Raw genomic sequence first — 23253 nt, forward strand, 5'->3', positions numbered from 1 at the left:
GTCTGGGAGTTGATACTGATTGTGGTCAAAGGTAGACCGGCTCCAAGAACAGACTTCTTCTCTTCTGTAGCCAATCACTGCAACAGGCCATGTTGATACAAAACCTTGGAGGCTCTCTGTGCAGCCGGCCAGGCCGAGGTTGGGATCTATCTCCGACCTTATCGCCCCGACCGCGCTGACGGCAAGAAGCATGAAACCAGTGTGAGAGTGTTTGTTAAATCCTGGACATGTTGGACAACGGTCTCTTCAGCTGACAGCAGAGACCCTCCATCAGATTCAGATCTTAAGTCTCTCTGGATCACATCCTCCCCCCAGTCTCTGCTCCTCCTCTACACTGTTACAATATTAATATAACATATACACACAATATGAGGGTGGATATTTGGAGTGGCTTTATTTGTGTTCAAAGAATAAAACCCACAAAAATGAATTTCTAAAAGTAACAACTTGAGGATCAAAAAGTAGCAAAATGAAGTATTTATTAAAATAAGATAAAATAGTAAAGCAGTTTAAAGCGCATTAAGGTATCTAAATGTTAAAACTGAGTTGTCAACTTCCATCATGTCTCTGATCATTATTATTTCATCCATTCATTCATATTAATCAACTGCTTTCAAAGCTCATCACTTTGGTATAGTTCACATTTCATAACATTTCCTTTGGAAACATCATGTAATTCTACTCAGTAGATAATAAATCCAGTCGAAGGTCTTATTTAGAGACAGACTGGTCCTCTATGTCCCCCTGAGATATTCTGAGCTGCATCAGATGATTTTATAATTACGATAACAATATTCACAATGTAATCAACTCCTCAGTTTAAACATTCAATGTTATTTGATTTTAAATCATTAGCTGAAAATATAACATTCCAAGCAGCACGAGGCTTTATATAACCCAGCAGAAAACAAGCATTTAAAATTCCCTCCATATGAAATGTATTATTACCAAAACACCCAAACAGAAGACATGTTGAAGAGCTCTCTACACCTGATTAGAAGATATTTGGTGGCTGCTCCGGCTGCTGATATTTACAACTAAAGAAAAATTTTCTATTAAAAGCTTGCAGAGATACAATTCAGTTTTGAGTATATTATTGTTACATACTATTATATTTAATCAGTTTAATGGAGCAAAGTATTTCTGTGTATTACTGCTGAGTTGATATTGTCTGAACATCTCTGTGTTCTTCATTCAACCATCACTCTGCTGTTAAACATTTTAACTGACTTGCATTTTTGAAGTATCAATAAAAAAAAAATTACTTGAGGAAAATGTATTTAAATTTAAAGTACTTTGAGTTAAGTAAAATTAGTTTTTCTCTGATGCAACTACTACTCGAGTAAATGTTCTAGTTCTCTAAAGGTAAAGTTTATTTGAAGTGAATCTCTCTCAGTCTGACCCTCCTCTGGGACCATCTCATCATGGAGACCCTAGAGGAACTCAGAGCTCAGATAATACAGCTATCAGACTCAGATACACAGACCCCTCCACGACAATGGGGGGGGTGCTAAAAGACCAAATAGCAGATCTGCATGACCTCACACCCCCAGAAGTAATCATGTTGTATATACAACACATGAGAAAACAGTCTGGTGAAAAGAGCTCTGGGAGTTGTCAGAGGTACTGATCGTCTGATGCTTCATCATCAGCAGCTTGTCCTGATCTCTTCTTACGTCTTTTATATATCGACACCAACCACTGCAGCAGCTACAAGAACAAGTCCACCTGCTGCCAGTCCAAAGAGGAGGCCTACAGGAGAGGAGATTCTATCACCAGAACCTGAAGATAATAAAACATATGAGTCAGTAAATGTGTGGATAGTGGAGCAGCTTTCATCCTCTCTGATGTTTGAAACTGCAGTTACAACCTGATACTCAGAAAAACTCACTGAGAGAGACTCACTCACCTTTAACCTGCAGACGGATGATTCTGATGATTCTGATTGTGTCAGAGTTGGTGTCTTGTGTTGAATCACTGGTTTTAACTCCACACTTGTATGTTCCAGCGTCGTGTCTGCTCACATTCTTCAGAATTAAAGACACATTTCCGTCCTTCAGGTCTCTGTCCACCAGGTCCACCCTGTCCTTAAAGGATGGATGCTGGTTATATGTCTCCAAGTGTCCATCACTGTATAAGAGGACGATATCTGGCTTCAGGTCAGCTCTGCTCCACTTTACAACTCTGATGGAGGAATCAGCAGCCCGACGTGGCAGAATGACATCATCTCCAGGCACTGCTACCACAATCAGGTCTGAAAAACAATAATAAACAATAGTGATCAATAAAAGTCATGGTATTTCAAAAGACCTCCATCAGTCAGAACTGCAGAGATAACACAGGACTTTATTACGACAAGGTCAACAGATATTGTTGAGACACATGAAGCTGATCAATTTCTAATCAATAGTTCAGGTCTAACTATCTACATGTCTACATCTCCTTAGATTAGAACAGCTGATCTGGGGCCTGTACCATGATGGTAGTTGAACAAACTCAGGGTTGCAGGATTGGTTTAGAGTTGACAAAACCAAACCGATGCAATCAGGCTCTATTGGTACCATGACGCAGCTTATCAACTTTCTCTGTTAACTCAGGCTTTGATCCTCAAACTCTGATTACTCCCCGCGCGCGTGCACATAAAAGAGTGACGTCGGCACCGAACAACCAATCACGTTCGATATGGATAGAGCGAGAGCAATATATTTTTCCGCGAAGGAGCAAGAAATTATTTTAGAATATAAAAATGTTTTTCAAGCACGCAGGAAGATTGCTGATTGCGTTAATGCGTAAGTTAAAGAAATACATTCTATAGGCCATTAATGTAAAATTATGAGTATAGGCTAATCATATTAAAAATTTATTAAATAAAATGAAAATGTGTATATATATATATATATATATATATATATATATATATATATATATATATGTATATGTTTGTAAAATGTGAATGTATTGGCTTTGACGTCCTAAGAAAGATTAATATTAATTGATTTTTAGATGCAACCCCAACTCCAAATGTTCTTGGCAGCAGATCAAGACAAAATATAAAAATATAATTCAAAGTTGTGAGTATTTATCCCAACCTTTTATTATTTTTGTGAACATTTTATCACAAACACTTCTTTGCAGCAAAAGGTGAAGCCATTGCAATGATTGCAACAGAGAACAGCAGCTGGGAATTAATTACGTCACCTATATGTTTCTTTGCTCACCGCTGATTGGTCAAACTTCAGACTGAGATCTCAAATCCAGAACATAACCTGCCCCGGAGCAGGTTAGCCGTGCAGCGTAAGATACCATGGCAACGAACACCGATTAAAGCCGAGCTACTTTCATAGTACCTAAAACCCAGGGTTGGTGGAAACTAAACTGAAACATAGCTGGCTAGCCACCTAAACCAGCTTCATGGTATAGGCCCCTGATCTCTTCCTCAGTCAGAGTCTCTAAAACCAACCCGGTCTCACTCGAAAGCATACAAATAACACGGGTTTACACCCGTGCAATGTGTACGCCAAAGTGAAATTCTACGTGCATTACATATGCGGAGCGCTCCAATTGAAGTAAGGGAGACCGGTGCGTTTTATATGCATGCAGCTCGCGTCACCACGTTGTGTGTTATCGCGAGAACAGCATCACACACAAAAACATAAATATGGTTGGGTTTAGAAAAATAATGCAGGGAAAGGCTTTAGTAACACAAGAAAGTCACAAAAACACACTAATATACGGTTGGGTTTAGGGAAGAAACATTGGGGAAGGCTTAACAAAAAAACACAACAAAGTCGCAAAAACGCGACACATAAACACGCTAATAAACAGCCTAACAAAAAAAAAAACACATGCTGAAAACCGCCAAACACAGGATGCGAACCCAGGTCTCCTGGGTGAAAGTCCTGTGTTTTACCCATCCACCACTCCAACCAACCTCCTTGTGCAGTCCCACGTCCCTTTATACTATAAACGCAGTGGTTTCCATTACTGTAATTGGAGCGCTCCGCGTATCTACTGTACGCACAATTTCACTTTAGCGTACACATTGCACGTATTTCACAGGTGTAAACCCGTGTTATTTGTACGCTTCTCAGTGAGAGTGGGCTGCTAAAACAGAACAACAGACTCAAGGTGTCCTGCTGTAGGAAATGTGTGTTATATATGTGTGTGACTGCAGCACCACGGTGGTTTAAAACAGCTGTTTCCTATTGTTTAAATCCACCAATCACAACACAGCACATCACAGACAAGCTGTTTTAACATTTAATAACTATACTGGATATTTATATATATATATATATATTGCAGATATCCGTATTTCTATTCTTCTTAGTCAAATAGAACATATCGTCATTCTTCCTAGGACAAATGACGTCACTTTTGTTATTCATGGCTTTCAATTTCAGATATCCCAAAAAAAAATCAGATATCAAGAAATAATTTGTAGATTTCTGTTTTTCCTTAACAACAACAACAATAACAACAACAACAACCTTACTCATCTGTATATCTGTGTATATTTAGAGTATACTGTATGTTTATATAAGGGTGTTTACATTTTTATATTACTACTATTATTATTTTTATTATTATTATCATAACTAATTCTATTTTTTTCTATTTCTTATAAAACTTTCTGTATATGTTTCTCTCATGTCTATTTAATATGTATTTGTGTTATTCTGATGTGTTTACATTTACATTTCTTTTGAGCTGCTGTAGGATTTCCCCAGTGTGGGATTAATAAAGTCTTTTTTATCTTATCTTCTAGTCATAGTTCTATTTGTAGTTATCTAATTTTACATTTTTACATTTGTCAAAATGTATATCAGATATTCAAAATAACATTCTGGATATCTGAAATTAAAATTATGACTAGCAACAACTGAATTGTATCTGAAATTGAAGTTCTTCAAGTTTTCAGATATCTAAAATGTTGTTTCTGGAAAGGAAGAATGATGTTTTGGATATCTGAAATGATCATCGATCAAAACATTGTAATTACTTCTTTTTTACTTTTTTATCTAAGCACATTTTTCAAGTGTCAATTATTGCGTAATTTTGTTGTTACTTGAGGAAAGTTTATTGAAAGTAAGAAGTACTTTAAGTTTAAGGTAACTTTTCTTACAGTACCTTTACAGGAGTAAAATATTCTCTAAATGTTAAGATCATTTGAAGTGATTTTCTCTCTGTCTGACTCTCTGGGACCAACTCATCCAACCCGTTCTCATTCCGAACTCGTAAAATTTGGATGTTTGGACATTGGCTGTCAGCGTCTGATGCAACGAAAAAGGCGTCTTTCAGCGTGTTTGTGTAACGCACCGGGGAGAGCAGCAGTTAGATAGGATTTAGAGAGTAGTATGTAAGGGAGAATTTCTGCATAAAGAGGTTTGATGGAGGGGTGGATGGGTCAAACACAGGACTTTCACCCAGGAGAGCAGGGTTCACGTCCCGCTTGTCACGCTTGCTATAATCGCTTTATTCTTTCCTCCCACGTGTCACAGATCCATACGCCCACCCATGACCCTTTCCTAAACCAAACCATCCTGTTCTTCCCACGTGTCACGGAAGCGTAAGCGCACCCACGACCTTTTCCTTAACATAACTGCGTCAAAAGGGACGGCAATAGTCCCGACCAAGCGCGTTTACTTATAGCGCTAAAGGGGACTTTTAGCGTCAATATGAACGACAAAGGGACCCATATTTTACGAGATGAGTGTGAGAACGTGTTGACTCATCATGGGAGACTCTAGAGCTGCAGTTACAACCTGATACTCAGAACAACACACTGAGAGAGACTCACTCACCTGAAACCTGCAGACAGACGGTTCTGATGGTTCTGATGAGTCTGATTTGGTCAGTATCACCAGTTTTAACTCGACACGCGTATATTCCAGTGTCGATTCTGCTCACATTCTTCAGAATTAAAGACACATCTCCGTCCTTCAGATCTCTGTCCACCAGCTCCACCCTGTCCTTAAAGGATGGATTCTGGTCGTATGTATTCAAGTGTCCATTTCTGTATAGGACGGTATCTGGCTCCAGGTCAGGTCTGGTCCACTTTGCAACGCTGATGGAGGGATCAGCAGTCTGACATGGCAGAATGACTTCATCTCCAGGCACTGCTACCACAATCACGTCTGAAAAACAATAATAAACAATACTAATCAATAAAAGTCATGGTATTTCAAAAGACCTCCATCAGGTGTAACACTGCAGAAGAGATGTTAATTAACAGAAATATCACAGGACTTTATTCCGACAAGGTCAACAGTTGTTGTTTACATTTCTTTTGAGAATTTCCCCAGTGTGGGATTAATAAAGTCTATATTATCTTATCTTCTAGTCATAAGTCTAATTGTAGTTATCTAATTTTACATTTGTACTAGTCAAAATGTATATCAGATATTTAAAATAACATTCTGGATATCTGAAATTAAAATTATGACTAGCAACAACTAAATTGTATCTGAATTTGAAGTTCTTCAAGTTTTCAGATATCTAAAATGTTGTTTCTGGAAAGGAAGAATGATGTTTTGGATATCTGAAATGATCATCGATCAAAACATTGTAATTGCTTCTTTTTTACTTTTATCTAAGCACATTTTTCAAGTGTCAATTATTGCGTCATTTTGTTGTTACTTGAGGAAAGTTTATTGAAAATAAGAAGTACTTTAAGTTTAAGTTACCTTTTCTTACAGTACTTTTACAGGAATAAAATATTCTCTAAATGTTAAGAAGATTTGAACTGGTTCTCTCTCTGTCTGACTCTCTGGGACCAACTCATCATGGGAGACCCTAGAGGAGCTGCAGCTACAACCTGATACTCAGAAACACTCACGGAGAGAGACTACCTCACCTGGAACCTGCAGATAGATGGTTGTGATTGGGTCAGTATCACTGGCCATAACTCGACAATTGTATATTCCAGCGTCGTGTTGGTTCACATGCTTCAGAATTAAAGACGCGTCTCTGTCCTTCAGCTCTCTGTCCACCAGCTCCACCCTGTCCCTAAAGGATGGATGCTGGTCGGTCGTATTCAAGTGTCCATCTCCGTAGAAGAGGACGGTATCTGGCTTCAGGTCAGGTCTGCTCCACTTTACAACACTGATGTTGGACTTTGCAGCCTGACATGGCAGAATGACATCATCTCCAGGCACTTTTACCACATTCAGGTCTGAAAAACCATAACAAACAATATTAATCAATAAAGGTCATGGTATTTCAAAATACCTCCATCAGGTGTAACACTGCAAAAGGTATGTTAATTAACAGAGATATCACAGGACTTTATTACCACAAGGTCAACAGGTGTTGTTGAGACACATGAAGCTGATCAATTTCTAATCAATAGTTCAGGTCTTAGCATCTCCTGAGATTAGTACAGCTGATCTGATCTCTTCCTCAGTCAGCGTCTCTAAAACATAACAACAGACTCCAGGAGTCCTGCTGCAGGAAATGTGTTGCTGCTCTCATAGATATAAAACTGTTATATATTTCACGACCTGGCGTGAGACTGGGTTGTGTGTGTGTATAATACTTTCTGTATATGTTTCTCTCATGTCGATTTAATGTGTATTTGTGTTATTCTGATGTGTTTACATTTACATTTCTTTTGAGCTGCTGTAGGAATTTCTCCAGTGTGGGATTAATAAAGTCTTTCTTATCTTATCTTCTAGTCAGAATTCTAATTGTAGTTATCTAATTTTACATTTGTATTAGTCAAAATGTATATCAGATATTTAAAATAACATTCTGGATATCTGAAATTAAAATGATGACCAGCATCAACTAAATTGTATATGAAATTGAAGTTCCTCCTCCTAAGAATTCTGTTTTCAGATATTTAAAATGCTTTTTCTGGAGAGGAAGAATGATGTTTTGGATGTCTGAAATGATCATCGATCAAAACATTGTAATTACTTCTTTTTTACTTTTATCTAAGAACATTTTTCAAGTGTCAATTATTGCGTCATTTTGTTGTTACTTGATGAAAATTTATTGAAAGTAAGAAGTAGTTTAAGGTAACTTTTATTACAATACTTTTACAGGAGTAAAATATTCTCTAAATGTTGAGATGATTTAAACTGATTCTCTCTCTGTCTGACTGTGGGACCAACTCATCATGGGAGACCCTAGAGGAGCTGCAGCTACACCCTGATACTCTGAGAGAGACTACCTCACCTGGAACATGCAGACGGATGGTTCTGATGGGTCTGATTGGGTCAGTATCACCGGTTTTAACTCCACACTCGTATGTTCCAGCGTCGTGTTTGTTCACATTCTTCAGAATTAAAGACACGTCTCCGTCATTCAGCTCTCTGTCCACCAGCTCCACCCTGCCCTTAAAGGATGGATGCTGGTGGGTTGTATCCAAGTCTCCATTACTGTATAAGAGGACGATATCTGGGTCCAGGTCAGGTCTGCTCCACTTTACAACTCTTATGGAGGAATCAGGAGCCTGACATGGCAGAATGACATCATCTCCAGGCACTGCTACCACAATCACGTCTGAAAAACAATAATAAACAATAGTGATCAATAAAAGTCATGGTATTTAAAAAGACCTCCATCAGGTGTAACACTGCAGAAGGGATGTTAATTAACAGAGATAACACAGGACTTTATTACCACAAGGTCAACAGTTGTTGTTGAGAAACATGAAGCTGATTCATTTCTAATAAATATTTAAGGTCTAACTATCACTAACACTATATGTGTTTCTGCTGTCATAGATATAAAACTGTTATATATGTGTGTGACTGCAGCACCACGGTGGTTTAAAACATCTGTTTCCTATTGTTTAAATCCTCCAATCACAACACAGCAAGTCACAGGCAAGCTGTTTTAACATTCAATAACTATACTGGATATTTATATATATATATATATATATATATATATATATATATATATATATACAGTATATTGCAGATATCCGTATTTCTATTCTTCTCTGTCAAAAAGAACATATCGTCATTCTTCCTAGGACAAATGACGTCACTTTTGTTATTCATGGCTTTCAATTTCAGATATCCAAAAAAAATCTGATATCCAGAAAGGATTCGTAGATTTCAGTTTTTCCTTAACAACAACAACAACAACAACCTTACTCATCTGTATATCTGTGTATATTTAGAGTATACTGTATGTTTATATAAGGGTGTTTACATTTTTTTATTACTACTATTGTTATAACAAATTCTACTAATTCTATTTCTTATACTTATTTCTGTATATGTTTCTCTCATGTCTATTTAATGTGTATTTGTGTTATTCTGATGTGTTTACATTTACATTTCTTTTGAGCTGCTGTAGGATTTCCCCAGTGTGAGATTAATAAAGTCTTTCTCATGTTGTCTTCTAGTCATAGTTATAATTGTAGTTATCTAATTTTACATTTGTACTAATCAAAATGTATATCAGATATTTAAAATAACATTCTGGTTATCTGAAATTAAAATGATGACTAGCAACAACTAAATTGTATCTGAAATTAAAGTTCTTCCTCCTAAGAATTCTGTTTTCAGGTATGTAAAATGTTGTTTCTGGGGGAGAAGGACGTGACCGGCGGCCGCTATGGTTGCAATAGACTAAGCTCCTACACTCACCTCTGTATTTCATTAAATGATCAGGGGTCTCATTTATAAAACTGTGCGTAGGATCCTTACTATAAGTGTACGTACGCCCAAAAGGCCAAAATGTCGTACACCAAAATAAAGTCAGATTTATTAAAACGTGTGTACGCCCACCTGTAAGCCAAGTTCCCTTTATGAATTAGAGATTACAACATGGATCAGCCTCTTACCCCGCCCTGTACACGCCCATTTTTAACCATAAATAGTCAATGCAAAGCACCTCATGAATGCTGATCAGTATATGAATGACACTGGCAGTTGTTACCGAATCATGATGACTGGTGGAGAAAAAGCTTCTCAAACGTTCAGGAATAGCTGCAAATTGAATTATAATTTTGGCCTGTTCTTGCACAGTGTAGGGAACCCTGATCTATAACTACATGTATTAATAATACGTCCAAAACAGCAGGCATTACGGCACTCAGGGACAGCTTCGATATACCAGACGTATATAATAAGATTTAACAGAACTATATATTATATCCAAACAAGCCTTAGTGATAAAAATGAAGATTATATATAATATTTAAATTAAAAAAACACTTAGCTGTCTGACATTTCCCTCTGGAAACAGCCGGTTTCCCCCAGAGTGGTGAGGACCTGTATTTGGACCGGGATGGCACGGTTCCGGCGCATTGCCCTCTCTACTGGACCCAATTCAGTGCATAGATCCAAGAGCTCAGTTTTAAAAAATCTAAATCGGCATATTAGCCAGTCATCGTGATGGTCCCTGAAGTCTCTTTCTCTCCTGATTCTTCCATTAGCGTAGTCCTCCTTCAGGGCCAGCAGTGCCATCATGCAGCATTACGCACGTGTTCACCACAGTATTTGTTTACAACAATTTGTGATTGTTAACACCTTGCCAACACAGCATCAACTAGTGGTATCCCCACCCCGGGATACAATTTGAAGACGAAAGAAAGTCTAATAGGCAAACACACTTTTCTTCATGCAGGTTTTGTTATGAACAGTATTAAAGTTAGGACCGATAAAGGCTGTATTTCCAGACTTTGACATTTGATGATATATGCACAGTTTTAAAGACAGATATTTAGTTATTTACACTGTGTTCTCCAGTTATCTAATGGTAGGGTATTTTATGCTATCCTGTATTCCATTTAGTCGGGCTATCCCCTCCTCCTGCGTACGCTCCGTAGCGGGCAATGTGACGGCGAGACAGTGCCGATTAAATATTAAGAACACATTTTTATTGAAGATTTGATTTGGATTTTACAAGGTGTTAATGGAACAAGTATCATTAAGTACAAGTGCAAATAACACTGCTGGATTTAATCTTCATGGTAACGTGGATGATATAGAGTGAAAAAATGTGCGTGAGGCATATCAATACTTGAAAATATTACGAGTAATCATTTTTCCCATTTACTTTCTGCAGTCTGACTTCAGTTCACCACCTCACCATCTGCGTCACCAACTCCTATTTTGTCTCAAAAATGTGCGTACGCAAGGGTCAGAGTTTGCGTGGAGGACCGCACATTCTCCCGTCAAGTTTGTTTTTTATAAATCACAACCTTTGCGTGGGAAGTGGCGTACGCACATTTTCAACCCTGTTTTGTGCGTATGCTACGCTTATAAATGAGACACCAGGTCTATTGCTTTTTCTTCGACGGCAAGTCGTTTTGTCTGTTGTCGCGGTGACTCGGTGGAACGCCTGTAGGCACGCTATTTGTCGCCTGGGCTGTCTACTCGTTCTGAGAAGTTTGCATGTCTAATGGAGTGGTGGCTGACGGAGCAGCTAATGGAACACGTTCTCTAATATGGAGGAATTAATCGATCGGGTCTTGGAGAAGCAGCTAAGTGTGCTTAAATCAGATCTGTACCGAGTTTGACTGGAGCCCGCTGTGTGTACGTTTTGAAGGGACATCTTACCAGACTGTAAGGAATGATGAATGCTGCCTACTCAGTCTACAAGCTATACTTTTGAGGACACTTAATCGGGCTGAAAAAGGGGAATATGATGAATGTAAGTTTCGTAACTAAGCTTTAAAAGGGACACTTAACCAGACTTAAAATACATGATAAATGCTTGCTGGTCAGTTTATAGTTTACGTTTGTTAACAGTTAAGCTAGACTGAAAGAACTTAAGGGATACGGTCTGTTCAGCTCATAATCTGCTTATTGCTCCAACTAAATTTGTCTGTTTTTCACACAGCTTAGTTCAGAAATTGTTTGAAGGTGTTTATAATATTGTTCATGTTTAACATAAGAATTCACTAGACCTATTTCAATTAACCTGTGACATAAGACAGGAGGTGTAGTTTTGAGATGGAGTTTTGCGCAAACTGCGTTTGATGTGGTCACGTATCTTACAAATAGGGGAGGGGGTCTGCGGTTTCAGAGGGTTGGGGGATTTAACTGACCACCCAACGGTGCCTTTCACTGAAAGTGCGAAGGAACCTATTGTTTTTGGTCAGATTATTATTTTTCCCAATTCTTCATCGCATTTTTGAGGGGGTTAGCATGCACGAAAACTCAAAAAAATTTGCACACATGTCCCAACTGGTGAAAATTGCAAAGTTCTGTAGTGATTGGGCTCGGGTGTTGCCAGGGGGCTACATAACGTGCACCTTAAATTGGACAAAAGTAATAAGTTCATATACCAACTTTTGAGGGAACATAGGTCTCATCTTCAAGTCCATGGTGCTATTTTTAGAAAAAATTACAAAATTCTATAATTTCCGAAATATTGGTTTTCGTGTAAAAATCTTAATTTTACGAACACTTGTTTGAGGACTTTAGGATGCACGAAAACTCTCAAGATGTTGCAGCCATGTGCACAATAGTAAACTCTTTCATCAGAATTCACATTTAGGCTTGAGAGTGGTATGGTTGCTCTATAGCGCCCCGTAATTTGTTTTAGCACTTCGGCACGTTTTTGACGGCCTCAATATATATATACGAAAACTCACAAAAATTGGCGTCTACATCCAACACCTGGGAGCTTTGCGAGACTGTACAGCGATTTGGCCCATACCTGTAAGTGGGCTCCATAGCGCCCCCTAATGCGTGGAAGGCCTTAACTTGGACATAGTTGCTCCGATCTTCACCAGATTTAATACCCATATTGCTCTAATCATTGCAGACATATTTCCCATTTACCTTCATTAGCTCCCCCCAACCGGAAGGCGGCCATAAACAGGAAGTTGCGTTATCTTGGCAACAATTTTTCCGATTGCCCCGAAACTTGACAAGGTTGTTCGTCATGGCCGGTTTAGCATCTGTGCCAAACTTGCCGTCAATCGGCCATTAGATGGGGCTGTTTTAATTTTTTCTTATTAATCAGCAAAATATTGATACATGGGAAACCTTCTCTGTTTAACTATTCCTGGGGCGTGAGTCCGATCGGCATGAAAACTGGCATATAGACTCGGAAGACCCTCGTGACAAAAAGTTATCAAAAGAATTTTAATCGCTAAAACAATGCGCAAGTTACAGAGGACCAACTTCCTGTAGGTGGGTGTCGAAACAGGAATGGTTGTATCTTGCACACGGCTATTCCGATGGACACAAAACTTAAGACAGTTGTTCCTCATGTGCCAGTGAGGCTGTGTGCCAAAAATGGAGTCAATCGGCCTTTAGATATATGGGAAACCTACTCTGTCTAACACCTCCTGGGCCGTGAGTCCAATCTGCACGAAAACTTGGATATAGACTCGGTGGACCCTCGTGACTAAAATTTATCAAAAGAATTTTGATAGCTAAAACATTGCGCAAGTTATGGAGGAAGAACTTCCTGTAGGTGGCTGTTAAAACATTAACGGTTGTATCTTGGCAAAAGTTATTCCGATTTACATGAAACTTAGAGTGTGTGGTCTACATGTGATGTTGCGTCTGCCATTACCCCCGACTGCAAGAAGGCGAGGGCCCGTTCATCGCTGTTTGCAGCTTTGATTTACTTTTTATGTTTTTGTCACGCCTTGCTCAGAGCTAACAGTTCAACCTTTGCTACAGATTTGTCAGCAAAATCCGGTAGGGTACTCGAGACACGTATGCGTTTCAATTTTGAAGATGGCTGAGCTTTCAATCCTATCTAGTGACGACACCAAAACCAAGGGCTCCATTGTGCTGCTGTCATGGAGATGCCAATTTCTAACCGTAGACAAAAGTAGTAAGGACTCTTCAGGCAGGATATCATATATATGTACTATGATAAGAAGTAGGAAAAAAGCCTTAGTTTCAGTATACGCAGATCAGGGGTCAACCACACGAAAGCCCCAAAACACGTATTGGACATGTTCAATGCAGTTGTGGAATCCCACCATCTTACAGACATATGGAGGATGCACAATCCTACTAGCAAGGATTACACATTTTTCTCCACACGTCACCTCATCACTCCCGCATTGATTATTTTTTGTGCTCCAGTGAGCTTAAGGCAATGTTCCACACGATAGCAATAGAACCAGCAATCATGTCTGATTACAAAGCACTGATAACCACATTCCATTGTGATGTTAGGAGAAATATCTAGAAGGTGGCAATTTAATAATTCCCTTCTCCAAAACACAGCTTTTGATACAGAATTTAGAGCCAAACTGGCGGAATTTACATCAATCACTACTTACTCAGTTTCAGACCCGGCGTACCCGGCGATTCCGGTGGAATCTGGTGAATCGGGAGTAATGTGCGATGTGCTCCTGGTGTAGCGGGTGGACGGAGATGGAGTGGGGGGAGGAGGAAGGGGCACAACAGGAGCAGGTGGTGTGTTTGGAGGCCCACGCTCCATGGCTGCAGCAATCATCTCCAGACTTGAGGAGATGCGCCCGAGCAACATCGCCACCCGGCCAAGACGGGCATTTATTACTTTGCCGCATCCCGGACAGCTCCCGCTGGCGTGCGCCAGGCAAATCCGCCGTCATAATAGCAACCCGCCATGGAACAAGCGCGCCTGCTCTTAAAGGGAATGTGAGATGACGCTCTGATTGGTTATTTTCACGTTATGCCCAAACCACACCTAGCTACTTCAGACCAACCCATTTTAGATTTGCGTCGGGCGCAAGACTCATTTATCCCGCCGGTATCATAGCAACAGCGCCCGAGATCTGCCAGTGGAGTGACAGAGGTATTTATACTCTAGGCCAGCTATTCAATGATGAAGGTATGTTAAGTTTTGAAGACCTGAGAACTAGCTTTGATGTCCCCAGGACATCCTTCTTCCTTTATCTTCACTTAAGATCAGCCCTAAAATGTTATGGAGTACCATGGGGGAACAGTCTTGAGATGCACCCAGTCATTAAATGGTTTGTTGATTCTCCTGTGAGATGATTAGTGTCCAGGATTTATGCTAAACTGATGCAAGTATCCGTAGGAGAACTCCCAATACTAAAAAAATGGGAGTGAGAGCTGAGCTCGGAGGGGAACGTAATTAATTGGGAGACAGTTTGGGACAACATTTCCCACTGTTCCAAGAAGTCAAATCACCAGCAGATCCACTTCATCATATGCCATAGGACCTATTGGACTCCTCAGAAGAGATATGTCTCTAAAGTCATTCCTACTCCCTATTGCACGTTCAGCCAACCTGAACAAACTGGAACTTTCCTGCACATGGTCTGGGAGTATGAACAGGTGCATGAGTTCTGGGATAAAACAACATCAATAATATCTGATGTGATAGGATGTCGACTTCCTATTGACCCGATTGTTTTATTACTTAATGATGACTCTAAATTACACCTGCTTGGGAGACAGAAGAAAATTTGGCTAGCCGGCTCAACCACGACCAAGAAAATGATAGCTCAGCGCTGGCTCCTCCCCTACTCGCTTTGTATTAAACAGTGGTTGGCATATTTTCTGGATATAGTTATGCTGGAGCTCTCTAAAGCAAGGATTAACAAAGCCAAGTCATCGACTATAGACCTATGGAAAAATGCAGCAGCAGAAGTATCAGTCCTAATGACCTCAATCATAAGAATTAGAGGAGAGGGACTAGGCAAGGTGTGATTTCTTTTTTTTTGTTATATTGTTTGTTTTTGTTTTCTTGAAATCGCAGAGGGTGGGTGGTGGGAGAGGGTTGTTGTTCTTGTTCAGTTGTATTTGTCTGTGTTTGTCTAAAAATAATAAAAAGTTGATCTTAAAATTTTGTTTCTGGAAAGGAAGAATGTGTTTCGGATATCTGAAATGATCATCGATCAAAACATTGTAATGACTTATTTTTTACTTTTATCTAAGAACACTTTTTAAGAGTCAATTATCAAGTAATTTTGTTTTTACTTGAGGAAAGTTTATTGAAAGTAAGAAGTACTTTAAAGTAACACGCCGACTTATTGGGAATTTAGCTTATGCACTGTAACCCCCAGAGTTAGACAAGTCCATACATACCCTTCTCATCTCCGTGCGTGCTGTAACGCTGTCTGAAGGTTCCAGCATTAGCTTAGCCTAGCACAGATCATGCAGGTAACTGGTTCCAACTAGCCGACTGCTCCGAATAAGTGACAAAATAACGCAATATGTTCCTATTTACATGTTGTGATTTGTAGAGTCACAGCGTGTACAAAAAACAACTAACATGAGACACAGCCATCTTCTAACCGTAAACAAACCGGGAACTATATTCTTAGGCAGAAGAATATAGTACTTGGGCGGAATGAATTGCTTTTTAGCAAGCCTGTCTGAGAATGTAGTTCCCGGTTTGTTTAAGTTGAAAGTAACTTTTCTTACAGTACTTTTACAGGAGTAAAATATTCTCTAAATGTTAAGATGATTTGAACTGATTCTCTCTCTTTCTGACTCTCTGGGACCAACTCATCATGGGAGACTCTAGAGGAGCTGCAGCTACAAAACTCACTCTCACTGAGAGAGACTCACTCACCTGGAACCTGCAGATAGACGGTTCTGATTTGGTCAGGGTCGGTGTCTCTCTTTGTATGTCCTGAATCACCGGTTTTAACTCGACACTCGTATGTTCCAGTGTCGTTGATGTTCAGATTCTTCAGAATTAAAGACACATTCCCGTCCTTCAGCTCTCTGTCCACCAGCTCCACCCTGTCCTTAAAGGATGGGTGCTGGTCGTCTGTATCCAAGTGTCCATCTCTGTATACGAGGACGATATCTGGCTTCAGGTCAGGTCTGCTCCACTTTACAACTCTGATGGAGGAATCAGCAGCCTCACATGGCAGAATGACATCCTGTCCAGGCACTCTTACCACATTCACGTCTAAAAAACAATAATAAACAATAGTAATCAATAAAAGTCATGGTATTTCTAAAGACCTCCATCAGGTGTAACACTGCAAAAGGTATGTTAATTAACAGAGATATCACAGGACTTTATTACCACAAGGTCAACAGTTGTTGATACATGAAGCTGATCAATTTCTAATCAATAGTTCAGGTCTTAGCATCTCCTTAGATTTGAACAGCAGGGCCCCATTTAAGGAAGGAGGTTTAACAAACTCTGAGTCTAACCCTGATGTCTGAGTTGATTTACCCTGAGATGGAAACTCTGAGTTTTCGGTTTCAGAACAGCTGATATGAGTTGGTTCAATAAACTCAGAGTAGGTTCACTCAGAGTGAAGCGCGTGCACTGAGAGCGCGTTGTCATTGAGAGAACACCAAGGGTTTGCAGAGTTATCAAAAAAGCAAAGGGTGGCTACTTTGAAGAATCTAAAATATAAGACATGTTTTCAGTTATTTCACACTTTTTTGTTAAGTACATAATTCCATATGTGTTCATTCATAGTTTTGATGCCTTCAGTGAGAATCTACAATGTAAATAGTCATGAAAATAAAAAGGAAACGCACTGAATGAGAAGGTGTGTCCAAACTTTTGGCCTGTACTGTGGCAGGTGGATTTTTACCAGCCAGTTGTTGTTTTTTGCCTCATAAAAGGTGAAAAACAGGAATTACTGTGTCTCTATGATCCTATCCTGTCCTATTCATGGTAGCCTACTCGTGGACATTGCGCCGTTATCACGTGCTGTAGTAGGGGGGCCAGCCTTGATAAGTCATGCATAGGGGCCCAGTGCTGGCTCGATACGCCACTACATATAAGAGATGAGATGACAAAATCAGGAGTAGCCTACGAGCACCACAACAACAACAAAAACACTGGTGAATGCGCACCATAACACGAGTTGTTGCAAAAAAGTTGAAATTTTTTTGTATAGTTCTTAAAAATACAAAAATAAATAAAAAGGAAACTTTTTTTGGATAGAGTAATATATATTACTATCAATTAATTACTCTGGGCTGAGATTTTCTAGGAACCTTACCAAAAAGGCTCAGGATGCTTCAAATGTTGGTATAATATGAAAATGGTGTAATGGCAAAAATTAGATTTAAGCATGATTCTCTATATTATTCGTATAATTTCTTTTTGTGTTTCTCTCACAATGCTGGAAGGGAGTTTATCTCATTCCCACATGTAGATTGTGTACACAAAGTCTGGAGATGAATGCGTACAGGCCTTGTTTGAACCAATAAAGGTACAAGGTCACAGTAAACTATCTTTCTGTGAAGACCAGTGTTCCCTTGCTAGTTCGAGATGTACGGAGTTTGTGACCCCAGGGTGAAAGTAGGGCAAGACGGAAGAGACGCAGTGGCTCCAAGGTGTCTATTATGATTTAGATTGTCTCTTGTGTCCAGATATGGCTGTAAGAAAATGCAAAGTCATGTTTAGACCTGAACATGTGTGGCTATCACTCCCATTTCCTTGTTGTGTATATAAGCTTAGTGTTTCTGTTCACTGTTGAAGACACTTTTCCACACGGGCTAAAAGGTAATGGTAGTGAGTCAGGGAAAGAATGCAAAAATACACATACACCAATAATCTCCTCATCAGTTCTACAACCTAACCAAAGCCCATATTCTGAGCTTTCCAGTTCTCTACAAACCCGGAAGACGAGCTGGGAAAAACAGAGGCACAAAGAGGACACATGTTTTGTGCATCGCCGCCCAAATCCCAGACTGAACTCTCGGACATGACCGACAGCATCCGTCATACCTGCATCGGGTGGAAAGACCAAAGAGTACGTGAGAAAACCATGTTTGAAGCGTCTGTCTGCTGGTGGGCAACATATGGAGTGCGGACCCGAAAAGGCCGCGGCCACAAAGGACATGGTCGAGACAGAGGAGGCTGTAGCGGGTACCGTGGACAAAATGATGAGCCCTACAACCCAGACCAGTGTTGGTACTGCAAGGACTTTGGACATTGGGTACGTAACTGCCCGAAGAAAAAGCAAAAACCACCTCAGACGGAGAACAGCACTTGCCCCTCTGATTGATTGAGTCCAAACACTGATGAGGTAGGCTACTGCAACCACACACACACTCGCTTCATGCAATGAAGAAATGCTTTGCACTGATACACTTTTAGATTAGGTTAGAAAGTTCTGAAAAATAATCTAAAAAGTTAAACCAACTTATAGTATATTATCTTCTGAAGCCTACAAGAAAATGCCTACCATTGAGTGTAAAGTTAAAGGGGTTCCACTCACTTATTTAGGTGACTCTGGTGCTACAAACGTGATTATTAGAGCTAAAGATTTGACACCGAAGCTTAGTGGTCATTCTATTTGGTCAATTGGGGCTACAGGCTCAAAATAGGTAATTGAGCACTGTAGTGGTTATGACCATATCAGTGACTAGCTATGTAACATGGAAACGGGATAAACAATGTCTGTGGCTTGCAAAGTAATAATGTTACTGAAGCTTAGCTTTAGCATTGCGCTGTCTCCTGGGAATTCAGTTGTAGCAGGAATAGGTAAACAATAGTGTGCAGATTGGAGCGTAGTATGTGAAGAGTGGAGAGCGGAGTTGTTTATAAGGGAAGAAGCTTGGAGTATGAAGAATATAGCAGATATACAACACATGGAAGACCCTGTTGAGTTTGATGGTCGTCCTTATTTATTCAAACCTGAATATACAGACGAAGAACTAGCCTCACAAGAGTTGGAAAGAACGAGACAGACAGACAGAGGGGAAACAGGCAGATGAACTTGCTGCTCCTAGCACAAGCTAAAGCTAGCCTTCAGTAACTGGAGGACATAGCAACACCACCGCCGCTCCGTGGATTTTTTATTGGGATGATTATCACAGACGTGGGGCAGCAGCACAGAAGGCCCTATCTCCCATTGTCATGAGTCTGGTTCTGGGTATGTGGAGGAGGTTTGAGTGAGTGGAGCGGAGGGAGCGTGTTGTGTTTTGTGGGTTGATAAGTTCTTATATAAGTATATATATATATATATATATATATTGCAGATATCCCTATTTCAATTCTTCTCATTCAAAAAGAACATATCGTCATTCTTCCTAGGACAAATGACGTCACTTTTGTTATTCATGGCTTTCAATTTCAGATTTCCAAAAAAAAAAATCAAATATCAAGAAATGATTTGTAGATTTTTGTTTTTCCTTAACAACAACAATAACAACAATCTTACTCATCTGTATCTGTGTATATATACAGTACGTTTATATAAGGGTGTTTACATTTTTTATTACTACTACTACTATTATTATTATTATAACTAATTCTTTTTTTTCTATTTCTTTTAATTATTTCAGTATATGTTTCTCTCATGTCTATTTAATGTGTATTTGTGTTTTTCTGATGTGTTAACATTTACATTTCTTTTGAGCTGCTGTAGGAATTTCTCCAGTGTGGGATTAATAAAGTCTTTCTTATCTTATCTTCTAGTCATAATTCTAATTGTAGTTATCTAATTTTACATTTGTACTAGTCAACATGTTTATCAGATATTTAAAATAACATTCTGGATATCTGAAATTAAAATTATGACTAGCAACAACTAAATTGTATCTGAAATTGAAGTTCTTCCTCATTATAATTCTGTTTTCAGATATCTAAAATGTTTCTGGAGAGGAAAAATTATGTTTTGGATATCTTATTATTTTTTACTTTTATCTAAGAACATTTTTCAATTTTCAGTTAATTATCAAGTCATTTTGTTGTTACTTGAGGAAAGTTTATTGAAAGTAAGAAGTACTTTAAGTGTAAGGTAACTTTGATTACAATACCTTTACAGGTGTAAAATATTCTCTAAATGTTCAGATCTTTCGAACAGATTCTCTGACTCTCTGGGACCAACTCATCATGGGAGACCCTAGAGGAGCTGCAGCTACAACCTGATACTCAGAAAAACTGAGAGAGACTACCTCACCTGTAACCTGCAGACGGATGGTTCTGATTGGGTCAGTATCACTGGCCATAACTCGACACTTGTATGTTCCAGCGTCGTGTTTGTTCACATTCTTCAGAATTAAAGACGCGTCTCCGTCCTTCAGATCTCTCTCCAACAGATCCACCCTGCCCTGAAAGGATGAATGCTGGTCGTCTGTATTCAAGTGTCCATCTCTGTAGAAGAGGACGGTATCTGGCTCCAGGTCAGGTCTGCTCCATTTTACAACTCTGATGGAGGAATCAGGAGCCAGACATGGCAGAGTGACATCATCTCCAGGCACTGCTACCACAATCACGTCTGAAAAACAATAATAAACAATAGTAACCAATAAAAGTCATGGTATTTCTAAAGACCTCCATCATGTGTAACACTGCAAAAGGGATGTTAATTAACAGAGATAACACAGGACTTTATTCACACAAGGTCAACAGTTGTTGTTGAGACACATGAAGCTGATCAATTTCTAATAAATAGTTCAGGTGTAACTTTCTACATGTCTACATCTCCTTAGATTAGAACAGCTGATCTGATCTCTTCCTCAGTCAGTGTCTCTAAAACAGAACAACAGACTCCAGGAGTCCTGCTGTAGGAAATGTGTTGCTGCTCTCATAGATATAAAACTGTTATATATGTGTGTGACTGCAGAACCACGGTGGTTTAAAACATCTGTTTCCTATTGTTTAAATCCACCAATCACAACACAGCACATCACAGACAAGCTGTTTTAACATGTAATAACTATACTGGATATATATATATATATATATATATATATATATATATATGCAGATATCCATATTTCTATTCTTCTTAGTCAAAAAGAACATATCGTCATTCTTCCTGGGACAAATGACGTCCCAGGAATGACCAAGAGATTTCTGTTTCTTCTTAACAACAACAACCTTACTCATCTGTATATCTGTGTATATATACAGTGTACTGTATTTTTATATAAGGGTGTTTACAATGTTTTTATTACAATTTTTTCTCTTTCTTATAACACTTTCTGTATTTGTTTCTCTTATCTCTATTTAATGTGTATTTGTGTTATTCTGATGTGTTTTACATTTACAATACCACAGTGTGGTATTAATAAAGTCTTTCTTATCGTATCTTCTAGTCATAAGTCTAATTGTAGTTATTTAATTTTACATTTGTACTAGTCAAAATGTATAACAGATATTTAAAATAACATTCTGGTTATCTGAAATTAAAATGATGACTAGCAACAACTGAACTGTATCTGAAATTGAAGTTCTTCATGTAAGAATTCTGTTTTCAGATTTCTAAAATGTTGTTTCTGGAGAGGAAGAATTATGTTTTGGATATCTGAAATGATCATCGATCAAAACATTGTAATGACTTATTTTTTACTTTTATCTAAGCACGTTTTTCAAGAGTCAATTATCGAGTCATTTTGTTGTTACTTGAGGAAAGTTTAAGAAATTAAGAAGTACTTTAAGTTAAAGGTAACTTTTCTTACAGTACTTTTACAGGAGTAAAATATTCTTTAAATGTTGAGATGATTTGAACTGATTCTCTCTCTGTCTGACTCTCTGGGACCAACTCATCATGGGAGACCCCATGGGAGGAGCTGCAGCTACAACCTGATACTCAGAAACACTCACTGAGAGAGACTCACTCACCTGGAACCTGCAGACGGATGATTCTGATTGGGTCAGAACCATCGGTTATAACTCCACACTCGTATGTTCCAGTGTCGATGCTTCTCACATTCTTCAGAATTAAAGACACATCTCCGACCTTCAGATCTCTGTCCACCAGCTCCACCCTGTCCTTAAAGGATGAATGCTGGTCGTCTGTATTCAAGTGTCCATCTCTGTATAAGAGGACGTACTCTGGCTCCAGGTCAGATCTGGTCCACTTTACAGCTTTGATGTTGGAATTTGCAGTCTGACATGGCAGAATGACATCCTGTCCAGGATCCACTGTTACCTCAATCACATCTGAAAAACAATAATAAATAGTAATCAATAAAAGTTATGCTATTTCAAAAGACCTCCATCAGGTGTATCACTGCAGAAGGGATATTACTTAACAGAGATATCACAGGACTTTATTCCCACATGAAGAACCTCCTCACTGAGATACGTGTTGACATGATTCATCAATAGTTCAAATCTAATACTTCAGTAAATGTTATCAAAAACAGTCAATGTTTAATATTAGATCTGATCTCTTTCATAGTCAGTGTCTCCCACCCCTAAAGAACATTTTAATCTACTCCGTGGCTATGTACGTAGGTATGTGGAAATACAACCTCTCAAAAATGTAACTACACGTTATGGCACTCGGCCATGGCTTGGTAGCGTTGCATTTCTCCCGACTCATTTCCTGGTTCTCCTTCTCCATAAACAACATGAAATCAAGGAGAGGGTTAACTTCTGCTGCTACAGATTTCCCACCGTGGTCAGAAAGAACAGGTTTGTTTC

At 39.0% G+C, this 23253-nt stretch overlaps 1 protein-coding gene across 1 annotated transcript; it reads right to left on the bottom strand.

Annotated features, from left to right (window-relative positions):
- Window positions 1-452: 452 nt before the first annotated feature.
- Window positions 453-22929, bottom strand: LOC120572612 (polymeric immunoglobulin receptor-like). The gene is made up of 11 exons (XM_039821933.1): window positions 22872-22929; window positions 22447-22767; window positions 20780-21097; window positions 18601-18819; window positions 18491-18502; window positions 16468-16812; window positions 8182-8508; window positions 6857-7174; window positions 5805-6137; window positions 1910-2254; window positions 453-1782 (listed from the first exon to the last, which is right to left on the bottom strand). The coding sequence occupies exons 1-11, from the start codon at window positions 22927-22929 to the stop codon at window positions 1682-1684; spliced, it is 2697 nt and encodes an 898-aa protein (XP_039677867.1). The 3' UTR covers window positions 453-1681.
- Between the last annotated feature and the right edge of the window lie 324 nt (window positions 22930-23253).

Source organism: Perca fluviatilis, chromosome 14 (assembly GCF_010015445.1).
Source record: "Perca fluviatilis chromosome 14, GENO_Pfluv_1.0, whole genome shotgun sequence".
NCBI classification, from domain to species: Eukaryota; Metazoa; Chordata; class Actinopteri; order Perciformes; family Percidae; genus Perca; species Perca fluviatilis.